This window comes from Panicum virgatum, chromosome 7N (genome assembly GCF_016808335.1).
Source record: "Panicum virgatum strain AP13 chromosome 7N, P.virgatum_v5, whole genome shotgun sequence".
In the NCBI taxonomy this organism is placed as follows: domain Eukaryota; kingdom Viridiplantae; phylum Streptophyta; class Magnoliopsida; order Poales; family Poaceae; genus Panicum; species Panicum virgatum.
In genome coordinates, this window is record NC_053151.1 from 42,570,669 (window position 1) to 42,591,554 (window position 20,886).

General features: G+C 46.7%; 3 protein-coding genes across 8 annotated transcripts; 2 read left to right on the forward strand and 1 right to left on the reverse strand.

The window, feature by feature from the left end:
- Positions 1 to 333: 333 nt before the first annotated feature.
- Positions 334 to 2,528, reverse strand: LOC120680508 (recQ-mediated genome instability protein 2-like). The gene is made up of 4 exons (XM_039962001.1): positions 2,329 to 2,528; positions 2,118 to 2,241; positions 1,484 to 1,551; positions 334 to 793 (listed from the first exon to the last, which is right to left on the reverse strand). Exons 1-4 carry the CDS (start codon positions 2,458 to 2,460, stop codon positions 674 to 676), a joined length of 444 nt encoding a protein of 147 aa, XP_039817935.1. The 5' UTR covers positions 2,461 to 2,528; the 3' UTR covers positions 334 to 673.
- A 749-nt stretch (positions 2,529 to 3,277) lies between these two features.
- On the forward strand, positions 3,278 to 9,685 carry LOC120681512. The gene is made up of 11 exons (XM_039963024.1): positions 3,278 to 3,601; positions 3,805 to 3,899; positions 3,989 to 4,130; positions 4,739 to 4,804; positions 4,903 to 5,042; positions 5,517 to 5,643; positions 6,716 to 6,864; positions 8,386 to 8,521; positions 8,751 to 8,835; positions 8,923 to 9,185; positions 9,349 to 9,685. Exons 1-11 carry the CDS (start codon positions 3,410 to 3,412, stop codon positions 9,484 to 9,486), a joined length of 1,533 nt encoding a protein of 510 aa, XP_039818958.1. The 5' UTR covers positions 3,278 to 3,409; the 3' UTR covers positions 9,487 to 9,685.
- An 844-nt stretch (positions 9,686 to 10,529) lies between these two features.
- On the forward strand, positions 10,530 to 14,934 carry LOC120681513 (GATA transcription factor 18-like). Of its 6 annotated transcripts, none has more exons than XR_005677901.1 (8): positions 10,530 to 10,905; positions 11,791 to 11,877; positions 11,972 to 12,108; positions 12,931 to 13,050; positions 13,151 to 13,256; positions 14,190 to 14,344; positions 14,432 to 14,505; positions 14,583 to 14,934. XR_005677901.1 is itself a non-coding variant. In XM_039963025.1 (8 exons), the coding sequence occupies exons 1-8, from the start codon at positions 10,645 to 10,647 to the stop codon at positions 14,635 to 14,637; spliced, it is 900 nt and encodes a 299-aa protein (XP_039818959.1). In that variant the 5' UTR covers positions 10,530 to 10,644; the 3' UTR covers positions 14,638 to 14,934. The 6 variants fall into 6 exon arrangements, 3 of the variants coding, with proteins under 3 accessions (XP_039818959.1, XP_039818960.1, XP_039818961.1); XR_005677902.1 differs by having other exon boundaries at positions 14,235 to 14,344; XR_005677903.1 differs by having other exon boundaries at positions 14,235 to 14,344; positions 14,588 to 14,934.
- Positions 14,935 to 20,886: the final 5,952 nt, after the last annotated feature.

Here is a 20,886-nt window from a genome sequence, read left to right on the forward strand (position 1 = left end):
TCTCGGATGCGGTATTCACGTGGCGGGGTTGGCGTTGGCTGGTTGGTCCCGGTGCGCGAGCGAGCGACAAGTGCGTGGTTGGCGACTTGGCGGCGTGCCGCGTGCCCTCTTCTCCGGGCCATGGCTCGTGTCGCTCGCGCGGGCCAGACACGCGCGGACACTGGCGTCAGCGTCAGCGTCAGCCCGCCTCTATGTTCAACTTGTCCCGCAGCGTGACGTGTCCGCGAGTAGAGACACCGGCGCCTGCTGGGAGGGAGTCTGGGACTAGAATGTTCCTAGACCGGATCCCAAATTGGTTGAACACACATTACAGTCGTGTAGGAGACGAGATCATGCAAAGATTCATTTTTCAGAGGTTGGATTCACTTCCCAAATATTTCATAGGGCTAGTTTGGGTAAACCATTCCTCTTGTGGATTGAAGGTGATCGTCTGATCGAGGGAAAAACGAGCTCCCCCAGTTCTCTCCAATCCACAAATACCAACTGATGGCCATAGGGCCCCAAACACATGACCATGGATATTGCACATTTTTAGTACCAGGAAAGAGAAGGATGGCATTAGCCACAACCTACAAGTCAGTACCCTCGTCCCTCGGCATGATTGAAAAATATTTCTAAAAGTTTTAAGGTCTACAACTACTGCTACAGCTACTAGAGATCAAAGGGCCGGTGCTCATGAAGGGGGACTAGCAACCGAGAATGGCAGGTAGAACAAGTTGTACGCCTCAGCTACTTCCATGTACCACATTGCTTCACGGTCCGGCTGGTCAGAGAGTTCGACCATCTTATGCACCTGCACCAAGCAAGTTCGCATATCATTATTGATCGATTAAAAATAAGAGGCTGCTTTGGAGATAAAGATTGTATTATTATCGGAAGTTGGAGTTGGCAACTTCCCTCATAAGACCCACCAGAACAATCAATACGTGGATCTAAACAAGCATGTGAAACATTACATGTCAAAACATAATGCAACGATGTAATGTTTACAGGTATTACTATTTATTTTCCTTTTTTTACTAAATTGATTGAAGGAATTCTTATAACCTGTTTAGCCAAAAACGAATTTAGAACTTAGAAGTGACTTGTTATATGAAGATCTATGGAAAGAAAACCGACATCACCCTGAACATAGTCAGGTTAGATGCTAAACAGCTCCCACATCCCACCCACTGAAACTAATAAACTTTTAGTACTTCAGCTGTCATATCTTAGCATATTGTGCGATAGCTGATAGGCTCAACCAAAGAGGAGCAAATTACATCCTACTGTTTCTTATTTCCTCTTTCAATGAAGCATCAGCTAGGCTTAATAAGGCAGGCGTTTGCTGAACTGAATTTTTTGAATCATTCAAAATGAAAAATGCAATCACATTGAACAATAAAGAGGTCGAACAGAGAACTTCCTATTCCCAGTAAATTTATGGAAAAAGGGCATGCAAGAAGACAGACAGAGATGAGAGCGTGAGGGAGGGAGATGGCACCTTGATAGCTGGATAATTGTCCTTAGACTGTTCTGCAATGTAGGCCCCGATAACCATTACATACATCCCTACAATACAAGATAGGTTATCAACCAGCATAAATAAAACAATTAATCCAGAAAACAACATAACAAGGATACAATGCAAATGTAATGACATCTGTGTAAACACTAAACAGTCACTTTTAAAGATAATTAAGAAAATGACGCATAGAGTAGCTGGTAGTCTATATGTTGCACTGGAAGTGAATGGCTGTGGGTGTGAGTTATGCAGCAGCATTGGTGTGGCAGATGCACAGTCAAACATGACACCAAGTCACATTAAGCTAATTGTAAAGATCCTATAATCTAAAGAATTCATTTGCAAACTATTCAGTTTATGGTAGGGGGTAGTGATGGTGGCCATTAATTGGGTCACTTTGCAGTTGTTCTAAGCTCGTAGGTTTTCCATGGTTGTTACAAATAATAGAGCTCACATAACTAATAGAATTGAATAATCAATCGACGATGGGAGAGTTATATATGCAACTCATGATTTGCCACAACTCACAAGTTATTTTTCACACAACATTCAGGATACTGAGAAGGCAAGATGACAAGTTTTTTTTTTTTTTTTTGACAAACCCGTGTATTACCTGCCAGCCACCGTCGGCCCTCGGCTTCTTTGGGCAAGACGAAGAGCTCGGCGACGCAGGAGCCATCATCCAGCACAAGACGCCCTTCGTCGGATTCGTTGTAGTTCGCCGACAGGAGCACACCCTGCCTGCCGCTGCAAGTCGTCAGGGCTCCGGCCAAGGAAATGGGGGAAAGAGAGGGAAGGCGGGAGGGGCGGGCTAATTTGGGGACCTGCATCCAGGCGCGCTGGAAGCGGATGCCGAACAGCATCTGCGAGGGGGAGGAGCCCTCCGAGGACGGCGCCTCGGTGGAGCCGGCGAGCTGGGAGCCGAAGATCTTCAGCGCCGCGAGCGTGTAGTCCATGGCGACCGGAGCAGGCCGCGCCGCCGCTGGCAGGGAGATTGGGGCGTCTTGCAGGCAGTTTCGAACTCGCTGGGCGCTGGTATTATTAAGTTCGTAAATGGGCTGGGCCGCGCTCTCTACAAAAACTGGCCATTTTCTCTACCGGGCCGGGCTAGACCAGCCCGTGAAGAGATGGGCTGAAAGCTGAAGCCCGGGTCAAGTGGTTGCGCATCTGGACCCAAACTCACGGCAGGGTTCACCAAACCGGCCGGAACCGGTCCGGTTACCGCGGTTACCGGTCTAACCGGCCCGGACCGGTTCCGGTTCCGGCCGGTTTTAAACCGGCCCAAATTCAAATTTTAAATTTGAATTCTAATAAATGGAAAAATTTCAAAAAAATCTTAAAAATACTTCAAGTTGCAACGAATTTAATGATGTCAAATTTTTTCAAATATTCGTTCATTTAGTATACTTTGCGAGCATTTGAAGTTAAACAAAAAAACGTGCATACAAAAGTATACAAATACAATGTAAAAATAGTACAAAAAAGTTTGAAGGGTTCATTTAAGCTAAAACATGTTATACAAACATTCATTTAGTATACAAACATTCATTTGAATTTAAAAAAAAAATTGAATTTAGCGAGTTACCAGTCAAACCGACCGGTTACCAGTCAAACCGACCGGTAAACCGGTCTAACTGGCCGGTTAGCCGTTCGAAACCGGTATAACTGCAGGTTTTAAATTTAAATTTGAGTTTGACCGATTTTACCGGTAACCGGTCAAACCGGACCGGTTAGCCGGAACCGGGCGCCCCTGAACTCACCTGCGGCGTCTTGCGGTCCCACCCCTACAGGCGCCTCCAAACTCGAAAAGCGTATTTGCAGTTGGAGCTCCTCGCCTCCTCGGTTCCACCTCGCCGCCTCGCCGGCGAATCCTCGAGTTCGCGAACCTCCGCGGGCCAAGCTGCAATGTCGCCGGGCGCTCCGCAAGAGGGTGCCCTCGGGGAAGGCGAATCGGCGCGTGACGAAGTGCTCCAGCCACAGCAAGAACGGGAAGAAGCGGGGGAGCAGGAAGAGGATTACGGCGTCGAGGTGGTGGTGGAGGAGGAGGAGGAGGAGGAGGAGACCCCTACGCACCTTCCGTTCGCGCCCTCTTCCGAGGTGCGTGCCTCCTTTTCCTCTCTTGCTCAGGTCCTGCTGCTATGGAGGCACGAGTGTCGGCTCGGGAGGGCATTCCGTCGAGCAGTTGGTGACTGCCGTGTGGCCAGCGGCTATGGCGGCTTTTTATTAGCTGACTTGTTACAAAGATTTTTTTGGCCTTCTGCTGTTCTACTGACGCTTGTTCTCCTTGTGATGACTTGCAGTTGCTCGATGATGTGACAACAGTTGATCCCAGCTACACCATCTCTCTTATACGGCAGCTATTACCACAGGGTTCAATTGTGGCGAAAGAGTTCAGGTAAGCGTTGTGTTCCCAAATTGGAGGTATATGTTAGGAACTGGCTAACAAGATGATTGTATTAAATCCTTTTTATACCCAATAAACAGTGCTAAGCAAGGTGACCCAGAAGAGAAAGGTGAAAATTCTGAGAATGGGGAATCAGCACAACTTGAGAGTAAGGATCCATGGGAAGAGTGTGGTTGCATTCTGTGGGACCTTGCAGCTAGTAAACCTCAAGCAGAACTGATGGTATACTCCATCAGTATATTTCTACTATTATATGTTTGCTCTGTAGATTGTTGTGCTATGCAGAGCTTGTTATCATCAGTATATTTCTACTATTATACAAGTAATGACTCTTCTCCTGTGGTGGGGTGCGGGGATTGTTTTAATTTGTAATGCTGTTAGATTGATAAGGAAAAGAATAGAGAAAGAAAAAAGAAAATTTACCCGAATGCTATTATGTCAGCCATTTTTTTTTCTTTTGCTTCCCCAAGGAACGGATCGAGGTAGGATCATGTTAACCGTAAACCGTCGCGCTCATTACTCTTTACTGGATGCAGGTCAGGTCCTTGGGTGGAAGTTCACGTTGAGTCCATCTGTTTTACAAATTTATGGTGATAGATCTACATTATTCCATTGAATTAGTTTTTGAATCCACAGTATGGCACTAGATGTGATTGTTAAAACCTCAAAAGAAAGTTTATTAATGATGCTCCTTGATACATTGAACTTTTTGGTTCATATCTAAGCTTTCTTGAATTTATTGCACTTTTTTGTTACTATGAGGATTCATGCTGTATAGGTTTCTCAGGTGGATCTAGTGCTGCTAACAATGCAGATTCTAATTCTTGTAGATGAACAATCTTGTACTTGAAGTGCTGTTGGCAAACCTCCATGTAACTCAATCTCCTAGAGTGAAGGTGAAACAACACTTACCTTTTACCCTTGCCCACACTGCCCAATTTCTAATGGCCATATCTTAGCATTTTTATTTGTTATTTTTTCTCTACCTGTACAGGAAATTTGCATTGGAATCATGGGGAACTTAGCGTGTCATGAATCTCTAGTTGATGCAATTAGCATGCAAAATGGTTTGATTACTATGGTTGTGGATCAGCTATTCCTAGATGACTCTGCTTGCCTTTCTGAAACATTCAGGTCAGGTTTTCATGAGTATGGAGGTTATACTAATTATAGTAATCATGTAGTGCTTTCTTAGTATCTTATTTGCTAAAATAAAACTTGCCCTCTGTTAATTGATTCCCTTCTCCCTTATTGAGCCCTTCCAACTCTATGAATTGTCTGCAGTGCCAACATTGTTCTAACACTTTAAGGTTTGTCATCTTGAAACATAATTTGTGAAAGAGATTTAGCATCTAAGCAGAACCATTATTCTCATATAAATCTACCCATAGTAGAAACACACTAAATGCGGAGAATGAGATTCCTGCCAAAAGTTACTGACCTTTTCTGCTCCTTTTCACCCCATGTACTTGTGCTGTCCCCTTTGTTTTGATTGATGTTATGTTGTTTTTGTGTAGCCTGGCAAGCAAATGTGAGCTAGAACAAGAGTTCCTCATCAAAAGTTTGTCATGCTATAGACATAGTTGATATAATCTTTTTGTACAACAGGTTTTTAGCTGCTGTTCTTCGTAGCAGTGCATCTGTTTCTTGGGCTGAAGCTCTTTTACCTGATGAAATTCTTTCACGTGTTCTTTGGATCGTTGGAAACACACTGAATTCTACATTACTCGAGAAGGTACAATACTGAATCCATATACATAGTCTGCCTGTGACTAATCAGTCAATTTAATCTTAAAAGTTTTAGTAACACATTCATTTTACTTAAACATTCTTATATATGACACACATTCCTTTTAATATTTTGCCTGATAAACTTTGTCTGAGGATATCTATGATTTAAACAGCTATAAGCTACAAAAAGAACTTTTGAACCCCTATGCTCCACCTTCCCACTCCACCCACTTACACTTGCAGGAGAGGCAGTGGTTAATAGAAATCTTTGCAAAGGGAACATATGTATTGCAGTCACTTCTGATTTGGTTTATCTCTTAGTTTATCTTTTCTTTAATGACAATTAGCCAATTAGGTCTGTGTATTTGCATTTTAATTCTTGAGTTTACCATATCATTATGCAGTATGATTGTGGTCGATATAGAGTAATTTAGTGGCTATTCCATTCCTGTCAGCAGCCAATGGCTATGGTCTGGCCTTCTTGATGATTCTTATAATGTGTTTAGGCTTCCAAATAAAGTTGCAGTTGCCCTTAACATAGGACTCCAATATTTATTAATACTGGTAACTGTCAGTTACCTGTAATGTACTTTCTGTAATTACATGACACTAGTGAATGGCTAAAGAATTGGGAATTTACTCTGTTTCTGTGAACAAATCCACAGCTATAATGTTATTCGCAGTCTTAATCTCTTACAACTATTATTTTATTTGCCTATATGATTTGCACAAATTTGAACCATTGGGCGCAATTGTCAAGGATGGAGGCAATTGGTGACTAGGGGGTGCCATGGCTTCCTCCATGCCTATGCAATTCTACTAATTAGTTCTTTGAAGTTTTTAAGTAAAAAGGATAAAAATCATTACTTGGCACCATATATTGTTAACATCAACTCCCCCCCCCCCACCCCCACCCTCATCAAAATTTCCTGGCTCTGTCCTTGGCAATTGTTCATGTCTTCTTGTTGTTGTCTGGTTCAATTGAAACCACATCAACTCATCAGACTTTTTTATGTTCTCCATGCAGTTTACTTACTCTGTTGCCCTTCTTTTTTTTTTTTCTAAATTGCTTGCAGAGCATTGAATTTCTATCAACTATCATTGATAATCAAGATGTGACTGCCATTCTTCTTCAGCCTTTGATAAAAGTGGGATTTGTTGATCATGTTATCAGTTTGTTAGCAAGTGAGATCGAAAAAATATCAGATGAGAGTAAATTTGACAGGTGCAGGGAGCAGTATTCTTGTGAATTGAACTAATTTTAGAATATGCTCATTTCGTATTATTCTATCTGTTATCAGCAAAAAGGTACCATTTTCCGTTGCATGTACTGCATTCAATCTTGGAGAATTTTCATTAGATAATAAGAACAATATTGTCGGTACCCCAGGACTGGGGTACCCCCTCTTGCTGTGTCTCGGCAAGGGTCTTGTAGTCATCCTTAACTACGTCCAAACAGCCGGACCCCTGTGGTCCGAAGTCCTGATCCCTCGGCAACGGTTCCGGACCTGCCTCACGACTGGGAAAGGTCCGGGAACGACGCGTGTCCCGGAAGAGGCAGGCACTCAGCCCGAACAGCCGGGGCTCCGGACCCCGCAAGGGGGCCGGACCCCCGTGGAAGTCCCGAACCCCTCATAGGGTCCCGGACCTCTTGTATGGTAACCGGACCCCTCGCTAAGGGAAGAAGTCGACGCCCTACCTCTGGGTGGTCCGGCGCGGACACGTATACAAGGGCGCTTGGTCTCCATACTAAGCCTCACCCACCACTGCATTTATTGCGGTAGGTGGACGATCGCATTGATACAGTGGAAGCCGAGGCGATTCTTTGACCAGGAGGCACTATTGATCGCGTATTACCAAGGTAGTGGAGCCGCCGGCGCCGCCCACGCTGCGCCTGCCAGTCTGCCATAGCAGATGGATACGACGGCTCGGTTTCGCCCATTATAACGCCTACATAATAGCCTCAGCAGGCTACGCTACTCCAACGGGCACCTAGCTGACGAGACAAGGGAAGACCCCCCTGGGTCAGAAGAGCAGCAGTACGCATATCGGAGGAAAAAATTCGTAACCACTGTTGTCTTTTAAGTACTCTGCGCAGTATGCTGCACAGCACGTTGGGCCCACTTGTCGGGGCCCAACGTCCAATGTATCCGCTCCCCCTTGATCTATAAAAGGAAGGGGCGCCGCTAGAAGACCTCAGGCTGAAAAGGAGCCAAGGCCAACAGAGGATAGGTTCATACACACCACCAAGAACAATACATCTCCCAGTGGACGTAGGGTATTACGCTCCGGCGGCCCGAACCACTCTAAATCGTGTGTTCCTGAGTCCTTGTCTCAGCGTAGATTCAGCCCCATCGCCTAGTACTTCCCCGAGTACTCCCTCACGGGGAATAGGCGGGTGCGTTCCGCCACCCGGCTGTGGGTACCCCTAGAATCCCCCACGACAAATATATTTGATTATCCAGTTTCTTTATGGTCTAGAAATGAGGATTTGTGCTCCAACCATAATAATAGTTTACAGTCATCTAATCTTCCTTTTACTGCAAAATTAGAATCCCTCCCTGTTTTGTGGGTTGCAGGCGTTTCTTATTTTCCTGCAGATTGATCTGTCCTGTGTTCCTGCTTATAGTTTTGATTTGTTAACTGTAGTTATTTCACTGTTGTTAACCTTGTTGCTTCAATTTTAAGTTAATAACCTGGGACAGAAATGAAAATATAAGATTTCTCATTTTACAACACATTTCAGGTCTGCTTCTCGTGATTTGATCTTTCATTTTATGGAAGAGTTATCTGCAACAGACAGCTGTTTAGAAGTGATGTCATCAAGTGACCAGCTGATTCAAGTGCTTGATAAGATAATTAAGTTACCTGATAAATTTGAGGTGAGCACTATGCTTCCATTTTTGTTGATTTGATCATTAGAATATCTTGTTTAAGTTACAGTCCGGTTTACTGTCTTGTTTTGTTATGGTTTTTTTACCATCAATAAAACCATGAAATGAGAAAAAAAGGCACTTAAGAATTATTGAATTTGTATACTCAGTTACATACCTGATATTTCTATAGATAATATGCAACATTGGTAGCTGTGTTTTGCAAACTCTGCTTCAGGTTTCAAGCTATTGTGCTTCTGTGGTGATGATATTAGCAAATCTTCTAGCAGATGGAAAACATATTGTGCCTAGTCTCTCTCATGGTGCGTCACATCTTATGAATAATGCATCTTACCATTTGAAAACCACGTTTGTGTTATCACAATACTTTGGCCTTTTTGTTCTTTCAGATTTACCCTTCTTGGAGGGACTCTTTGACATTCTTCCTCTAGTTTGTGATGATAACCAAGGCCGGAACGCTCTCTGGTGTATCTTAGCACGTTTGCTGGCACAAGCACAAGGAATTGATATGAACTCTTCCTCTCTCAAGCAGTTTGTATCATTGCTGTTAGGCAAGTTCACTCTCATCAAAGATGACCTTGAGAGCCACAGAGTTGACAAAGTGGATTTGTCGGCTGAGGATACTTACCTCAAGCATGGTATATCCACATCTGTATCCTTCCCAGTAAAATACTTTGCTTCTTTTTTCCCCAGGAAAACATAGTGACTTCATGGAGATGTTGGACATTTATTTTCTTTTGCAAAATTTAACATACCAAACATGATGAAACATACTGTAGAAGCACATTTTTGCTTTTCCTAAGATTTTCGTACAGCTCAGCACGATCTGTTGTATCATGGAGAGATGGATTGCTGAGAAGTCCTCCTTGAGCGAAGAAGAGGATCCACTGACTGAAAGTACCATTGAAAATGCTAGAAAACTGCTGAACTACTGCCAGAATTACGATATGTAACTTGCTTACTGCAACTCTAACATTGCTGACCTGTGGCTCTGTAAGTTGCAGTGCGCAGCTGCTTGAGCGTGGAAAGTTTCTTGAGGTCCAATATTATTGGTGTGGAGTTGTAGAGTTCGTTGCTAAGCTAGTTTGTAACATTATATGTCAATTTGCATTGATATAGCTTTGTTGAAGATGGTATATTCTGCAGTGCCAATCGATGCTTATGATTTAGCAAAAATGATTGCTGACGGTGCTACACATGAAGGTGCTGTCATTTATCCAGCATCTGCATCATGAAGTCACGTGCATTGTGAAAAGGCAAACAGATAGGCTTGTGCAGGAAACCCCTTGATTGTCTTAATCTTAAACCTTATATGGTGCACTTCATCGCCACCTTTGTCGTCGCTAGTAGAAGTGAAGGTTCTATGATCATAATCAGCCATACTTCTTATTTTTACTAGTCAAAGCTTATAACATAAAGAATTTCAATAAGTCTATCAGAAATATGTCAATCAAACTTGTAATGTAAAGAAAATTACCAAAAAAAAACACAGCGCATATGTCACTAGGATTTTGAAATTCGCAACATAAGCTGTTTTGAGTTGCCAACGCCCACTTCCCTTGCTTAATTTTGGTGCATAATGTGGGGTTACAGAAAAAAACAAATAGGGGATGGGCATTTGCAACAAAAACTTGTGGTGGTCTCAAACAAATGACAGATGGGAACTGGGGTGGTTCTTACAATTTTCCCTAAAAATAGCTTAGATTAAAGACATGATGATGATGTAAATTCATAACATTCCGTATTTAAGAATATCATGTTTTTGGCTGATGTACTAAAAGACTTATATAAAAATTAGTATGATAAATTTATATGTTTGTAAATGGATAGAGCACGTCAAAATAAAATCAACTTGCAAACGAGGCCAAACGCTCAAAAGGAATCAAAAAGCGTGCACTGAACAGGAAGCCAGGAATCTTTCGGAGGTCCTTTACGCAAGAAGGCCAATCCGGCTCAGCTATTCCCTCGCATCACCTCCCGTTACACGAGCTGGGACCCCAGGTACACCACTACAGCAGCTCCCGCCCCGCATCACGGCCTTCCATTCCCCAATCTAGGGTGCGAGCTCCCCGCCACCGCCGGCCGTGCCCGATGCGGACGTCGACGTCGAGATGCGCGCCGCCGCCGCCGCCGGAGCCTCAGCCGCACCTGGCGACGACGATGGCGAGGACGGCACCGGGGAGGATGAGGAGGACGGAGAGGAGGTCGATGACGAGGACGAGGACGAGGATGAGGAGGAGCGGACCGCGCCGGCGCCGGCCGAGGAGCCTCCCGCCCCGGCGCCCGTCTCGGCCTTGCCGGGAAACCCGAACCAGCTGACGCTTCTCTTCCAGGGCGAAGTCTACGTGTTCGAATCCGTCACCCCCGACAAGGTGTCCGTCTCGATTCATTTCGTTCTGTTTTGCAATTCACGTGTGAAATGTGCAGCTCCAGAATCCATGCGATCGAATCAGAAATTTAACGTGCTTAGTGAATTCATTTGCGATTGAATATACGCTTGATGTTCTGTTTTTGTTTGGAGCCATTCCCTTGTCGACTGGTGCACGTATTTGAACATTAGGACTTGCACACCGGTTCTCACCTCATTCTGCCTGAACTGTTTTCCCACCTGAGTTTGTGTTTTGGATTGGAGTGCTCTAGTCAATATTGTTTTGAAGAAACATTGCTGATATATGAGTATCGAGTGCTGTCTCATTGACGAACGAAATGGTTGGTTTATGTCGGGGTAATCGCCTAGTGGTTTTGAACTTTGAAGCAAGTTTTGTGCTCATGTTGACTTGCATAGCTGTACGTTTTTATGCAGCACAATGCTGTTGTTAGTAAGATTAGCTATACCATACCTGTGGAAATCTGTGTACTCTGTAGAAACTCCATTCTTCTGAATTATGTAACTTCACAGCAACTAGTAGCGACCACTGAGATTCTGTGATTCTAGTAATTTGTTGCTGGGCATGCGGCCAGCCTCACTGTATGATATGATAATTTTGGTTTACTTCTGTAAAGTGAATACAGTCCTTAGTCCTTGTGGCTTGAGGAATATTTGTAACCCTGTACTTTTACTCTGTAAGGAGCACATTAATAAACAGCATAGTAATTTGTACTACTCGTTAGTGCCATAAGCCATATGTTTTACCACGATACTTGAATATCCATCTGGTTCAACGCTTAGGCATAGGTAATTCTGCTTCTTCTTCTTTTTGAATTTCTACCTCTCCGATCCGCTTCTGTTTTTTTCTAAGCTGAAGTTTGTTTTCCAGGTTGAATCTGTCCTGTCCCTGTTAGGACGTGGTGAACTACCAGCTGATTATGCTGGCAAGGTTGTACCTAGTCAAAATGAGAACAAGGTATGCGTAAATTGTTCTCCAGTGTCTATGACAATAATTCTATCAGTGGTTTCTTCGTCAGTTATTAATAACCAATTTAGCATTATTTCTGTAGGGTTATGATGACATACTTCGGAGGACAGACATTCCTGCAAAAAGGGTTGCCTCTCTACTCAGGTTCCATGAAAAACGGAAGGAAAGAAATTTTGATAAGAAAATACGCTATGCTGTTCACAAAGAAGTTGCACTCAGGTTTGTATCTCATCTTGAGAAAGCATCAATTTTATTTCTAGATTATATTTCAAAAGGTCTAGATAAATTGTAGGCGTCGACTACCTATATTTATTTTCGATTATCTGTGATCCTTCAGTTCAGATTATATCTAATAGTAGAATTATTTTGGTGCCAATAGGATCAGAATATATTCCTGATAGTAGTTTTTCACTATTTTGTCAGCATGCCATCCTCCTGCTACTTAATTGAATAAAATGATCATTATTGGACCATGGCAATTCGTTTCACCGGAGATGAAATTAAACTCAGCAGCCTTTACTGTGATGACTAAAAGTGCGTGCTGTTAGTCTTTCTCCTCTTGAATTTCATCCTGACCAGCTTGTATTTATCAGCCAGGGAACCTGATTTGTCCAAGCTCCTAAATTTACTTGCTTGTTATTTTTCTTTTCTTTTTGGCGCTTGGTCAATTTCTTTGTCTTGTAAATATTTTCAGAGAATGAAAATTGAAGTAGTTGTTTTTTTTTGTGACAATAGCAATAGTGTGGTTCTATGACAAAGTGCTACATATATTAGATAGCAGTTGTTGGAGGTCAGATCATATGCTGCTTGAAACCATGGATACAACCTATGTTGGAACCTGACAGGGATAGCTAGGGGTCTAGGGCCTAGGATGCAGAGGAAGGTACATCCTCAGAACTGCATGGTACATAGTCACATAAAAGTCCTCTATGTTAAACCATGGAGCAAACTAGCTTATCCTCTAAACTGCATGGTACATTGCATATCTTAATAATTGGTTGTTATTTTTTTTGAAAACTTTTTTATTTTTTTCACTCCCAGGATGCAGCGCCGGAAAGGGCAATTTGCTGGAAGGGCCAGTCTTGAGGGAGAATCTCCAGCTCCTGGCTGTGATCCTGGTTCCCAAAGCTCAGGCCTAGATTTCGTATCACGTGAATCAAAGTTTGTCTTGTATTGTATTTATTTAACACTTGATATGCTCTTCTGTCTGTTCACTATTTAATGGAAAATTGACCTTGTTTTTTTTGTATCATCTCTGCAGGTGTCAGAACTGCGGTACTAGTGAAAAGATGACCCCAGCAATGCGTCGTGGTCCTGCTGGTCCAAGGACTTTGTGCAATGCTTGTGGATTGATGTGGGCAAACAAGGTATAATTACATGCTTAAACATGTTGAATTCTTCCTCTCTTCCTGATGGCTGACGTGATCATATTCATTTTGTATAGTTAGACAATCCCTTCAATGCATTTTCTTGTAACTTTTCCAGTCACAAAGTGTTGTGGATATGAACACTGTCCCTAAAGGGATGCTTGATCACTAATTTCTAGTAAAATTATATACGTAAAACCAAAAAAAATTATGATATTATAAAAGCATTTTCTAGGATGAATATGAATCTATACATATCGCTTTCATGTGGCCGAGTCTAAAAAGATATGACAATATTATAGGTCAAACAAATTGGTTGGCTGTTTATGAATGGAGGGAGAACACATTAATACTATACTCAGGTGGAATTACTTTTGCATGATTGAACTTGGAAAAATAGTTCTCCACAACATGGTTAACACTGTGCTTGTTGCGATGGTATGACAGGGCATGCTAAGGCAGCAATTCTGTTTTGCTGTTAGTGTGCTTGCAGCAGTAGTGTATGTGTGGTTTCTGGTTACAGCTTGATGGGTATAAATTCATTCCATGTTGCAGCCGAATTACAAAGAGAGGGCTAATCTAGTCATGTTCATGTTGCTTCTGGAAGTCATCAAACATGAACTTCAGTTGCATTGCCACCTTCTTTTTAAGAAAAATAATACTTCGCCATGGAGATCTGCTATTGCACTTCAATGGTGATGTGTCAGAATAATAGTCACATTGTTCTTTGGAGGTGAACAGAAGGAAGTATCATTTAGCGCTTGAAAAGTTAAGGCAACCCATCTTTCGTGTTGTGCTTTTAGCAAACTGCTCCTTTGACTGTTATTATTTTCATTGCTCAGAGATTGTGAGAAAGTGTAAAGTGTAACCAGTTCTCTGTGCTATGAAGTTCGAACGTATCTCAACTCTGACCCCCTCCTAAACTTTTATCAGGATTTGACTGCTGATTCTTACATATGTATTTGTTTTTTATGGAAGTGGACATCTTATTGGACTTGCAGCTACCAATTCACCTTTGGTAACTGCAGGGTACACTGAGAAGTTGTCCCAAGGCAAAAGTCGAATCTCCTGTGGTTGGAATTGGGCAGGTTTCAGTTTCTAAATACTCCTACTGAGCACACATTTCTGAGCTTTGAACGTTTCCATAACCTCAGAGCAATTCTTCCCTCTCTCAGGTTGGAAATGACAACAAAGTGCTGGTGACACCGAAGAATGACAACGCTTCTGTTTCTGCAAGCAACAGCGAAGCGTTAGTTCAAAACCTTTTGCTCTTTTCCAGTGTTATTCAGGCAGGCAGCTCACGAACTTGCGTATTGTCTTCTCCAGCACAGTTGCAGCAGAGAGGAGCGCCAAAGGCGCCGTGACAGTATATAACACATGATTGTTGAAGACAAAGATCTGGAATTCTTTGCCTATAGCTAGACAAGACACCTCGGTAGAAAGCTCTGCTAATGCGGAATACTGATTCTCGTCAAGTGTACATTCATTCCTTGCTTGACAGTGTTAGGCATGTAATTAACATAAGGCATCCGATTGATGTATGTTGTGTATTTTTTATTCAAATCATGTATGTTGTGTAAACTGTAAGCCAGATGGCATCTGTTGTATTACATTTGCTGCTTTCCTGAGCATGTGACATTCACATAAGCCATAATAGAGGATTCTCATTTCCCGTTGATTGGACTGTCATGTTAACCATCCGTCTTCTAAATGTATCCGTCTGTGGTTAGTGTTCTGCAGCTAAATGGACGGGGTATCTGAACCAATTTCAGACAGCTGAGATTTGAAATTACTGCTTTTCATATTGGTCGTGTGAGAAAAGGAAAAAAAGAAAAAGGAAAAATCATGGAAACGGTTTGTCCAGTTACAATAGGATGGAAGCCTCCGTCATCGCGACATTCTAATTGAAGAAACCTTGTGTAGTGATGCGGCTGTACCTGGCCGAAAATAGAGGAAGCTCGTGTCGTGCGTAATCATGGCTGCTGGCTGGCTATCATCATGTGTTGGCGTGTGCGAAATGTGAAAAGATACCGGCTCAATCCAACGAACTGGCAGCTTGAGAGCATTTGCCAAACGCTTTACACGCAACAAGTTTGGTCCATTTGAATTGTTAAAAAAATCTGCCAGGAAATGTCAAACGCCTGCATTTTCATCAACTTTTCATGACTTTGCTTTACAATACTTTTTGTGACACAGGTGTGCCACATAAAAATATGTGAAAATGTTTAGGAGACAACGGAAAATCTGGAGGCACATAAAAATATGTGAAAATGTTTAGGAGACAACGGAAAATCTGGAGGAAATACTCAAGAGGACCTCTTTACAGAGATGAGAGTTTTTTTTTGACCTATGCGATTCAGTTCTTTTTTGAAAAAAGAGATTACCACTTACAGACATGCCATAACTCTCTTACGCCTTCGCACGATCCTGGGTCTTAAAGGGTCTAGTTCCTATAAATTTCAGATGGTAAACACGATTGCAAATAAACAATGCTCGAGACTGCAGTGGAGAGGCTACTTTTTTTAGCCTTTTCAACTGCTACGAGTTCTCTCGGTTTGATGTAGCATATACGTTGCTGTTTTGCCACTTTTTTTTAGAAAAAGGGCCCGAAACAGTCCTTTTTAACGGAGCTCTTCCATAAGGCTACTTCCATCAGCACTCCAGTCGCGGATGCGGATAACATCATCAATGCGCAACCGGACCCAGCACTATCGTCGCGGGAGACGGACTCCGTTCCAGCAAAATGCGAATGCGGGCGCGAAAATAGTCCTACGGGCGCGAGAGCCGGTTTCTTCCCGCCAGAAACGGCGAGCGGGAGCGGAGGGGGGATCCGGACCTTGGCGAGGCTCGGCCCCGCGCCGGGCTCCGGTGGCGCAGCGCAGCGGCGACGCGGCGCGGGCGCCTGCCCGCATCGGGAGAAGGAGCCTGTGGCGGTGGCGGCGGCGGCCGGAGGTGCGCGCAGGCAGGGCGAGGTGGGGGCGCGGGGGTAGAGAGCGCGTGCCCAGCGGAGGCGACCGGCGATGGGGGTCGGCGAGCTGAAGGTCGACGTCCATCCTCACGCGTCCACAGCGGTACGGCCTTCGGTCCTCCAAGCATTGAGGTAGCGGGCGGAGGACGTTGGATTACAGACCAAGTGAGCATCAGAACGAGGTATAGGTGTACATCCCCCATGTATTTGCATAATCGATCTGATTGCTTGCTCCTTTGTTCAAATCAACGGAATACATCAGCCATGTATTTGCTAATCAATTTGATTACTTGTTCGCTTGTTCAAATCGACGGATTGTTAAAAGGAACATACTGTTTTAGCAAGAACCTTAAATGTTCAGGGGCAATTTTGTATCTTTGCTTAATTGTTGTAGCTGAAGATGGCCTGGAGAAGGGCAAGAAAGCGCCAGCGCGAGTTGCAGCAGTTCCACGCCCACCATGAGCTTCTGACCATGACAACCATTGTTCAAATTATTGAAGAAGAAGAAGAAGAAGAAGAAGAACGTCCTCGCCGCGGCTCTATAGTTGGCAGGAAAACGGTGCCCAGGGACAGGTTCAGCGGCTATTGGAGGTTGATGCAAGATTATTTCCTCGATCCTCCAGTCTTCGACGATAATCACTTCCGTCGCTGGTTAGTTTCGCTCCATGGATTTTTCTCTGTAGCTTGAGTGTGAAAATCTCTATTGGATGACATATACATCTATGTGTAGCTTTCAAATGTGCAAAGCTATGTTTATTGACATTTGTCATGCTGTTGCAGCGCGGAATGACTACTTCAAGAGGAAACCCAATGCCGCAAGTGTCGGTGTCCCGACCTGGGGGCCTGGATCCCAACTAGTAAATGCTGCGTGTTTCCTCGTCCCAGATGATGGTGCAAGAGGCAATCACAATAACACACAGTTTATCCTGGTTCCGGCCGTGGGGCCGTACGTCCAGCAGAGGGGGTGTGCGAGGGCACTGTATTATCTTGCACCCGAGGTGCTTGCAGTAGGGGATACAAGCGGGGCGAGAGTGGGAGGAAAGCTCCCAAGTCTCTGCTAGAAGTGGAGTTAGTTGAGAGGAGTATTCAATCGTGCTGAAAGTTCTGAAAGGGGGAGTTCAGGGAGCCTGCTTCCACCCTTCGATTGGAGAGAGTCGATCCGCCTTAAAGGGGAGCCCATCCTCTCCTTTTATAGTTGTAAGGAGAGGCGGGGTACATGAGTGTAGGGGCACGGAAGTCGTCGTTCTTCCTTGAATCGCGGGTACAGTGGTCGAACACTGTAGAAAGGGTACTGTGGGAAGGCGGCGCGTGTCGCTGTCGTCCTGGATTTTCGTCCTTGGTCCCGTGGAGATGGCGGCGGCCGTCCTGCAGTGTACCAGTGGTAGTAATGGCGTGGGACGGTCCCGGACCCCCTGGTCGGGGTGCGAGCGTGCGCACTAGAAGGTCCGGGGGCGCGTGGAAGTCCCGGACCCCACAAGAGAGAGGTCCGGGGGCGCGTGGAAGTCCCGGACCCCACAAGAGAGAGGTCCGGGGCCCTGCCCACGCACGCAGAGCGCCCCTCTCGGGAGGGCACGTGCCATCGCCAGACCCTTCCCCTGCGGGAAGTGAGTTCGGATGGTTGATGTCGGCGGAACAGTAACGGGGGCGGCGCCAACTTGCCTTGTGCCGCATTGAATGCCCACAGTACTGCTACAGCGACTGGGGTGGCAGAGCGGTGACCGGGGTCGGTGGACGGGACGCCGGTCACATCCACTGCTGGAGTGGCAGTCTGACGCCGCCTGCCCTTTGAGCCGTGGTGGAGTGGCTGGCTTTTAATGCCTTCGTACGGCGGTCGGTTGGGTGGCGGGGCCATTTGTCTCTTGTGCCGAGAGATGGCCTCGAGCGAGGCGGAGATTGGCCACCCGCTCAAGGGCAGGTCCGCTGTCCTCGAGCGAGGCGGAGATTGGCCACCCGCTCGAGGGCAGGTCCGCTGTCCTCGAGCGAGGCGGAGATCGGCCACCCGCTCGAGGGCAGGTCCGCTGTCCTCGAGCGAGGCGGAGATTGGCCACCCGCTCGAGGGCAGGTCCGCTGCCCTCGAGCGAGGCGGAAATGCGATTGCGCGATCGAGGGTCCCGAGGGGAGTCCTCGAGCGAGGCGGAGATGAGTGACCCGCCTGAGGGTAGATCCGCTACCCTGAGGGTAGATCCGCTACCCTCGAGCGGGGCGGAGTTTGTTCGGTGGGCCTGAGAGGGGCCCTCGAGCGAGGCGGAGATTGGCCACCTGCCCGAGGGGGATGTGGCTGGGCCACATGCTGGACTTCTTTGAGTCCTTTCCTTTCCTCTGAGGGAGAAATAGGCCGTGGGCCTTCGTGGGCCCAGTTGCCTTAACATATGTTTGTGTTTTTGAAAGTGGTTTTAGTACCTCAATTAGGGTGTCCCTAATTGTGGCACCCGACAGTAGCCCCCGAGGCTTTGGTCGAGTCATGGGATTCGTCCAAAGGGTAATTCGGCAGTTTCTCCCTTGACGTGTCTAGTCAAAGTCGTGCACCCACTGGGCGTGCCTGAGCGCGGGCCCGGCAGGTGTGACAACACGTCGGTCGGGATAGTACACCCGTGGGGGGTGTGCTTCGAGGCGCGCGCCTCTTTGTTTGTTTGTTTGAAGGACAAGACGTGTCCACGCACTGAGGGGGGCCAGGGCGACGGTGGCACCCGCTGCTTGGCAGCTGGTGCTTCCGTCGTGCTGTCCCGTACGTAGGGCCTTGGCCCCAGCGTTCCTGGTTGCTTTACGGCGCGCCGTTCGAGGGCATTCGGCCAGGGCCGATGCTGCACCGCTTAGCATCCGGGGGCTCAGCTCCGCTTTATTTCGTTCGGTCGTGTCTTGGTGCAGGGACCGAGGATATCTTTTGCTCGTGGTGCGCTGTGTCGTCACGGGCGATACAAGCCACCGCTCTTCGACAGGCTTGAAGCTCTACGCCCGGCGCAGCTATAAATAGGGATCGTGGGGTTCCCTTTCCTCTCCAACCTCCCAGCTCTTTCTTCCAGCATTGCCCAATTCTTGTAATGTTTCCTTTGCCTTTTTGTGACCGCCCCCCAGATGGGGTGGCCTGGCTTTTTTAGGCTTTTGGTGCTAGAAGAATGCTTGCGAGCGGTTGGGGAAGACCGGAGTGGGCGTGCGCACCATCCCTCAGCTTCAGTGGGATCAACGGAAGAGCATTGGGCCCGTGGGGTCCTGCTCCTGCGATGTCCCCTAGCCTGAAGGGGGATGGAGACGCCTGACCGGGGCGCTGGCGCCAGGTCCGGCGGCTGTTTTTCGCATCGTCCCCCCCGGCGACAAGGTTGCTCTCGGGGAGACGGTGCGGAGGGCGCTGTCCGCCAGCTTGACCCCCCGCGTGGTCTTCGGTGGAGGAGACGCTAGAAGAAGGCTTGCGAGGAGAGCGTCCCGCTGGACCCGTGAGGTCTGGGGGCCGCTTCTCGCATCCCTAGCAGCCTCGCCGCTGCGTCAGCTAGGGGCTTGGTGCCTTTCTTCGTCGCTCGCTCCTCCCCAAGACAGGGAAAATTGCCACATAGGTGGCAAGGTGTTTGTATCTTTCGATGGCTCCGCGCCGGTGACCCTTTGTAATCTTTACTTGCATTTGAACAATAAAGTTCCCTTTCTCCTCTGCGGGGAGGATTACCGAGGGTATAGGGGTGTATAGAGAGTCACGACCCTCGAATATGTGTGAAGTCACCTTCGCGGGGGCGCGTCAGCGCACCCGCGGGTGTAGCCCCCGAGGCCTTGGAGGAGAGTTTGTGCTCGTCCAAGGGCTATAAACGTTGTCCCGCTGGGTAGCTCTACTGGGATGGCCGTCCAGCGTCTTTTTCAGCCGGCATCGGCACTTTTTCAGCCGGCCCCGGCGCTCTTAGTGCTGGTACGGTGATCTGGCGTTCAGCTTTAGCTGTTAGGGGGACGTACGCTAATAGCGGTGGGTTCGGTTTATGCGTGGAGCTTCATAAGTGATGGTTGTCGATTTATTCGAGGGTGTGGTTTTGAACCATGGTGTGCGAGGAACCCCCGAGCCTAGGCCCGTGTGAAGGCGTTCAGAGGAAACCCTCGACGTTAATTACGACCCTCGTCGCCCTTCCGCAGGGAGGAGGGGTGAAGCGCACCATGCTACCCATGCCCGGGCCGCGAGCCATGGCTGCTTCAGTGAGCTATTAGCGGGTTGTTCAAGCGGACGTCCGTGCCCCGTTCGATAGGGGTCGGCTCGTGGTCCGTAGACACGTCTCATAAAGCGCTCGCGAGGGTTCGCTAGGCGGGGCTCGAACCCATTCGGTAGGGTTCGAGGGCTCGATGCTCTTCCTCGATGGGATCCCCCTTCTAGGCACCCTCGACTGGCCTTGAACACTGTGTAGGATGTCTCGAACTCCGCGTTCGAGGGTAGCTTGTACGGCACATCCCAGCAGTCCCTGACTCTGGTGATCTGGGGCGCCTGTCGAACCCCCTGAAGGGTCAGGCTTCGACCCCCTGATCAGTAAGGCCTCGAAATGCGATTCCTTCGAGGGTAAAGAGACCTCATGGAGGAATATTCCGTCGTGATCTGAAAACGTCGCAGAGTCCTGAGCCACGCGTGTGCGCGGGTTTTCCGCCGGTAGCGGGCGGCGTGGCCCGATTTGTGCGGCACGGTGTGGGCGCGCCCTTTCAGGC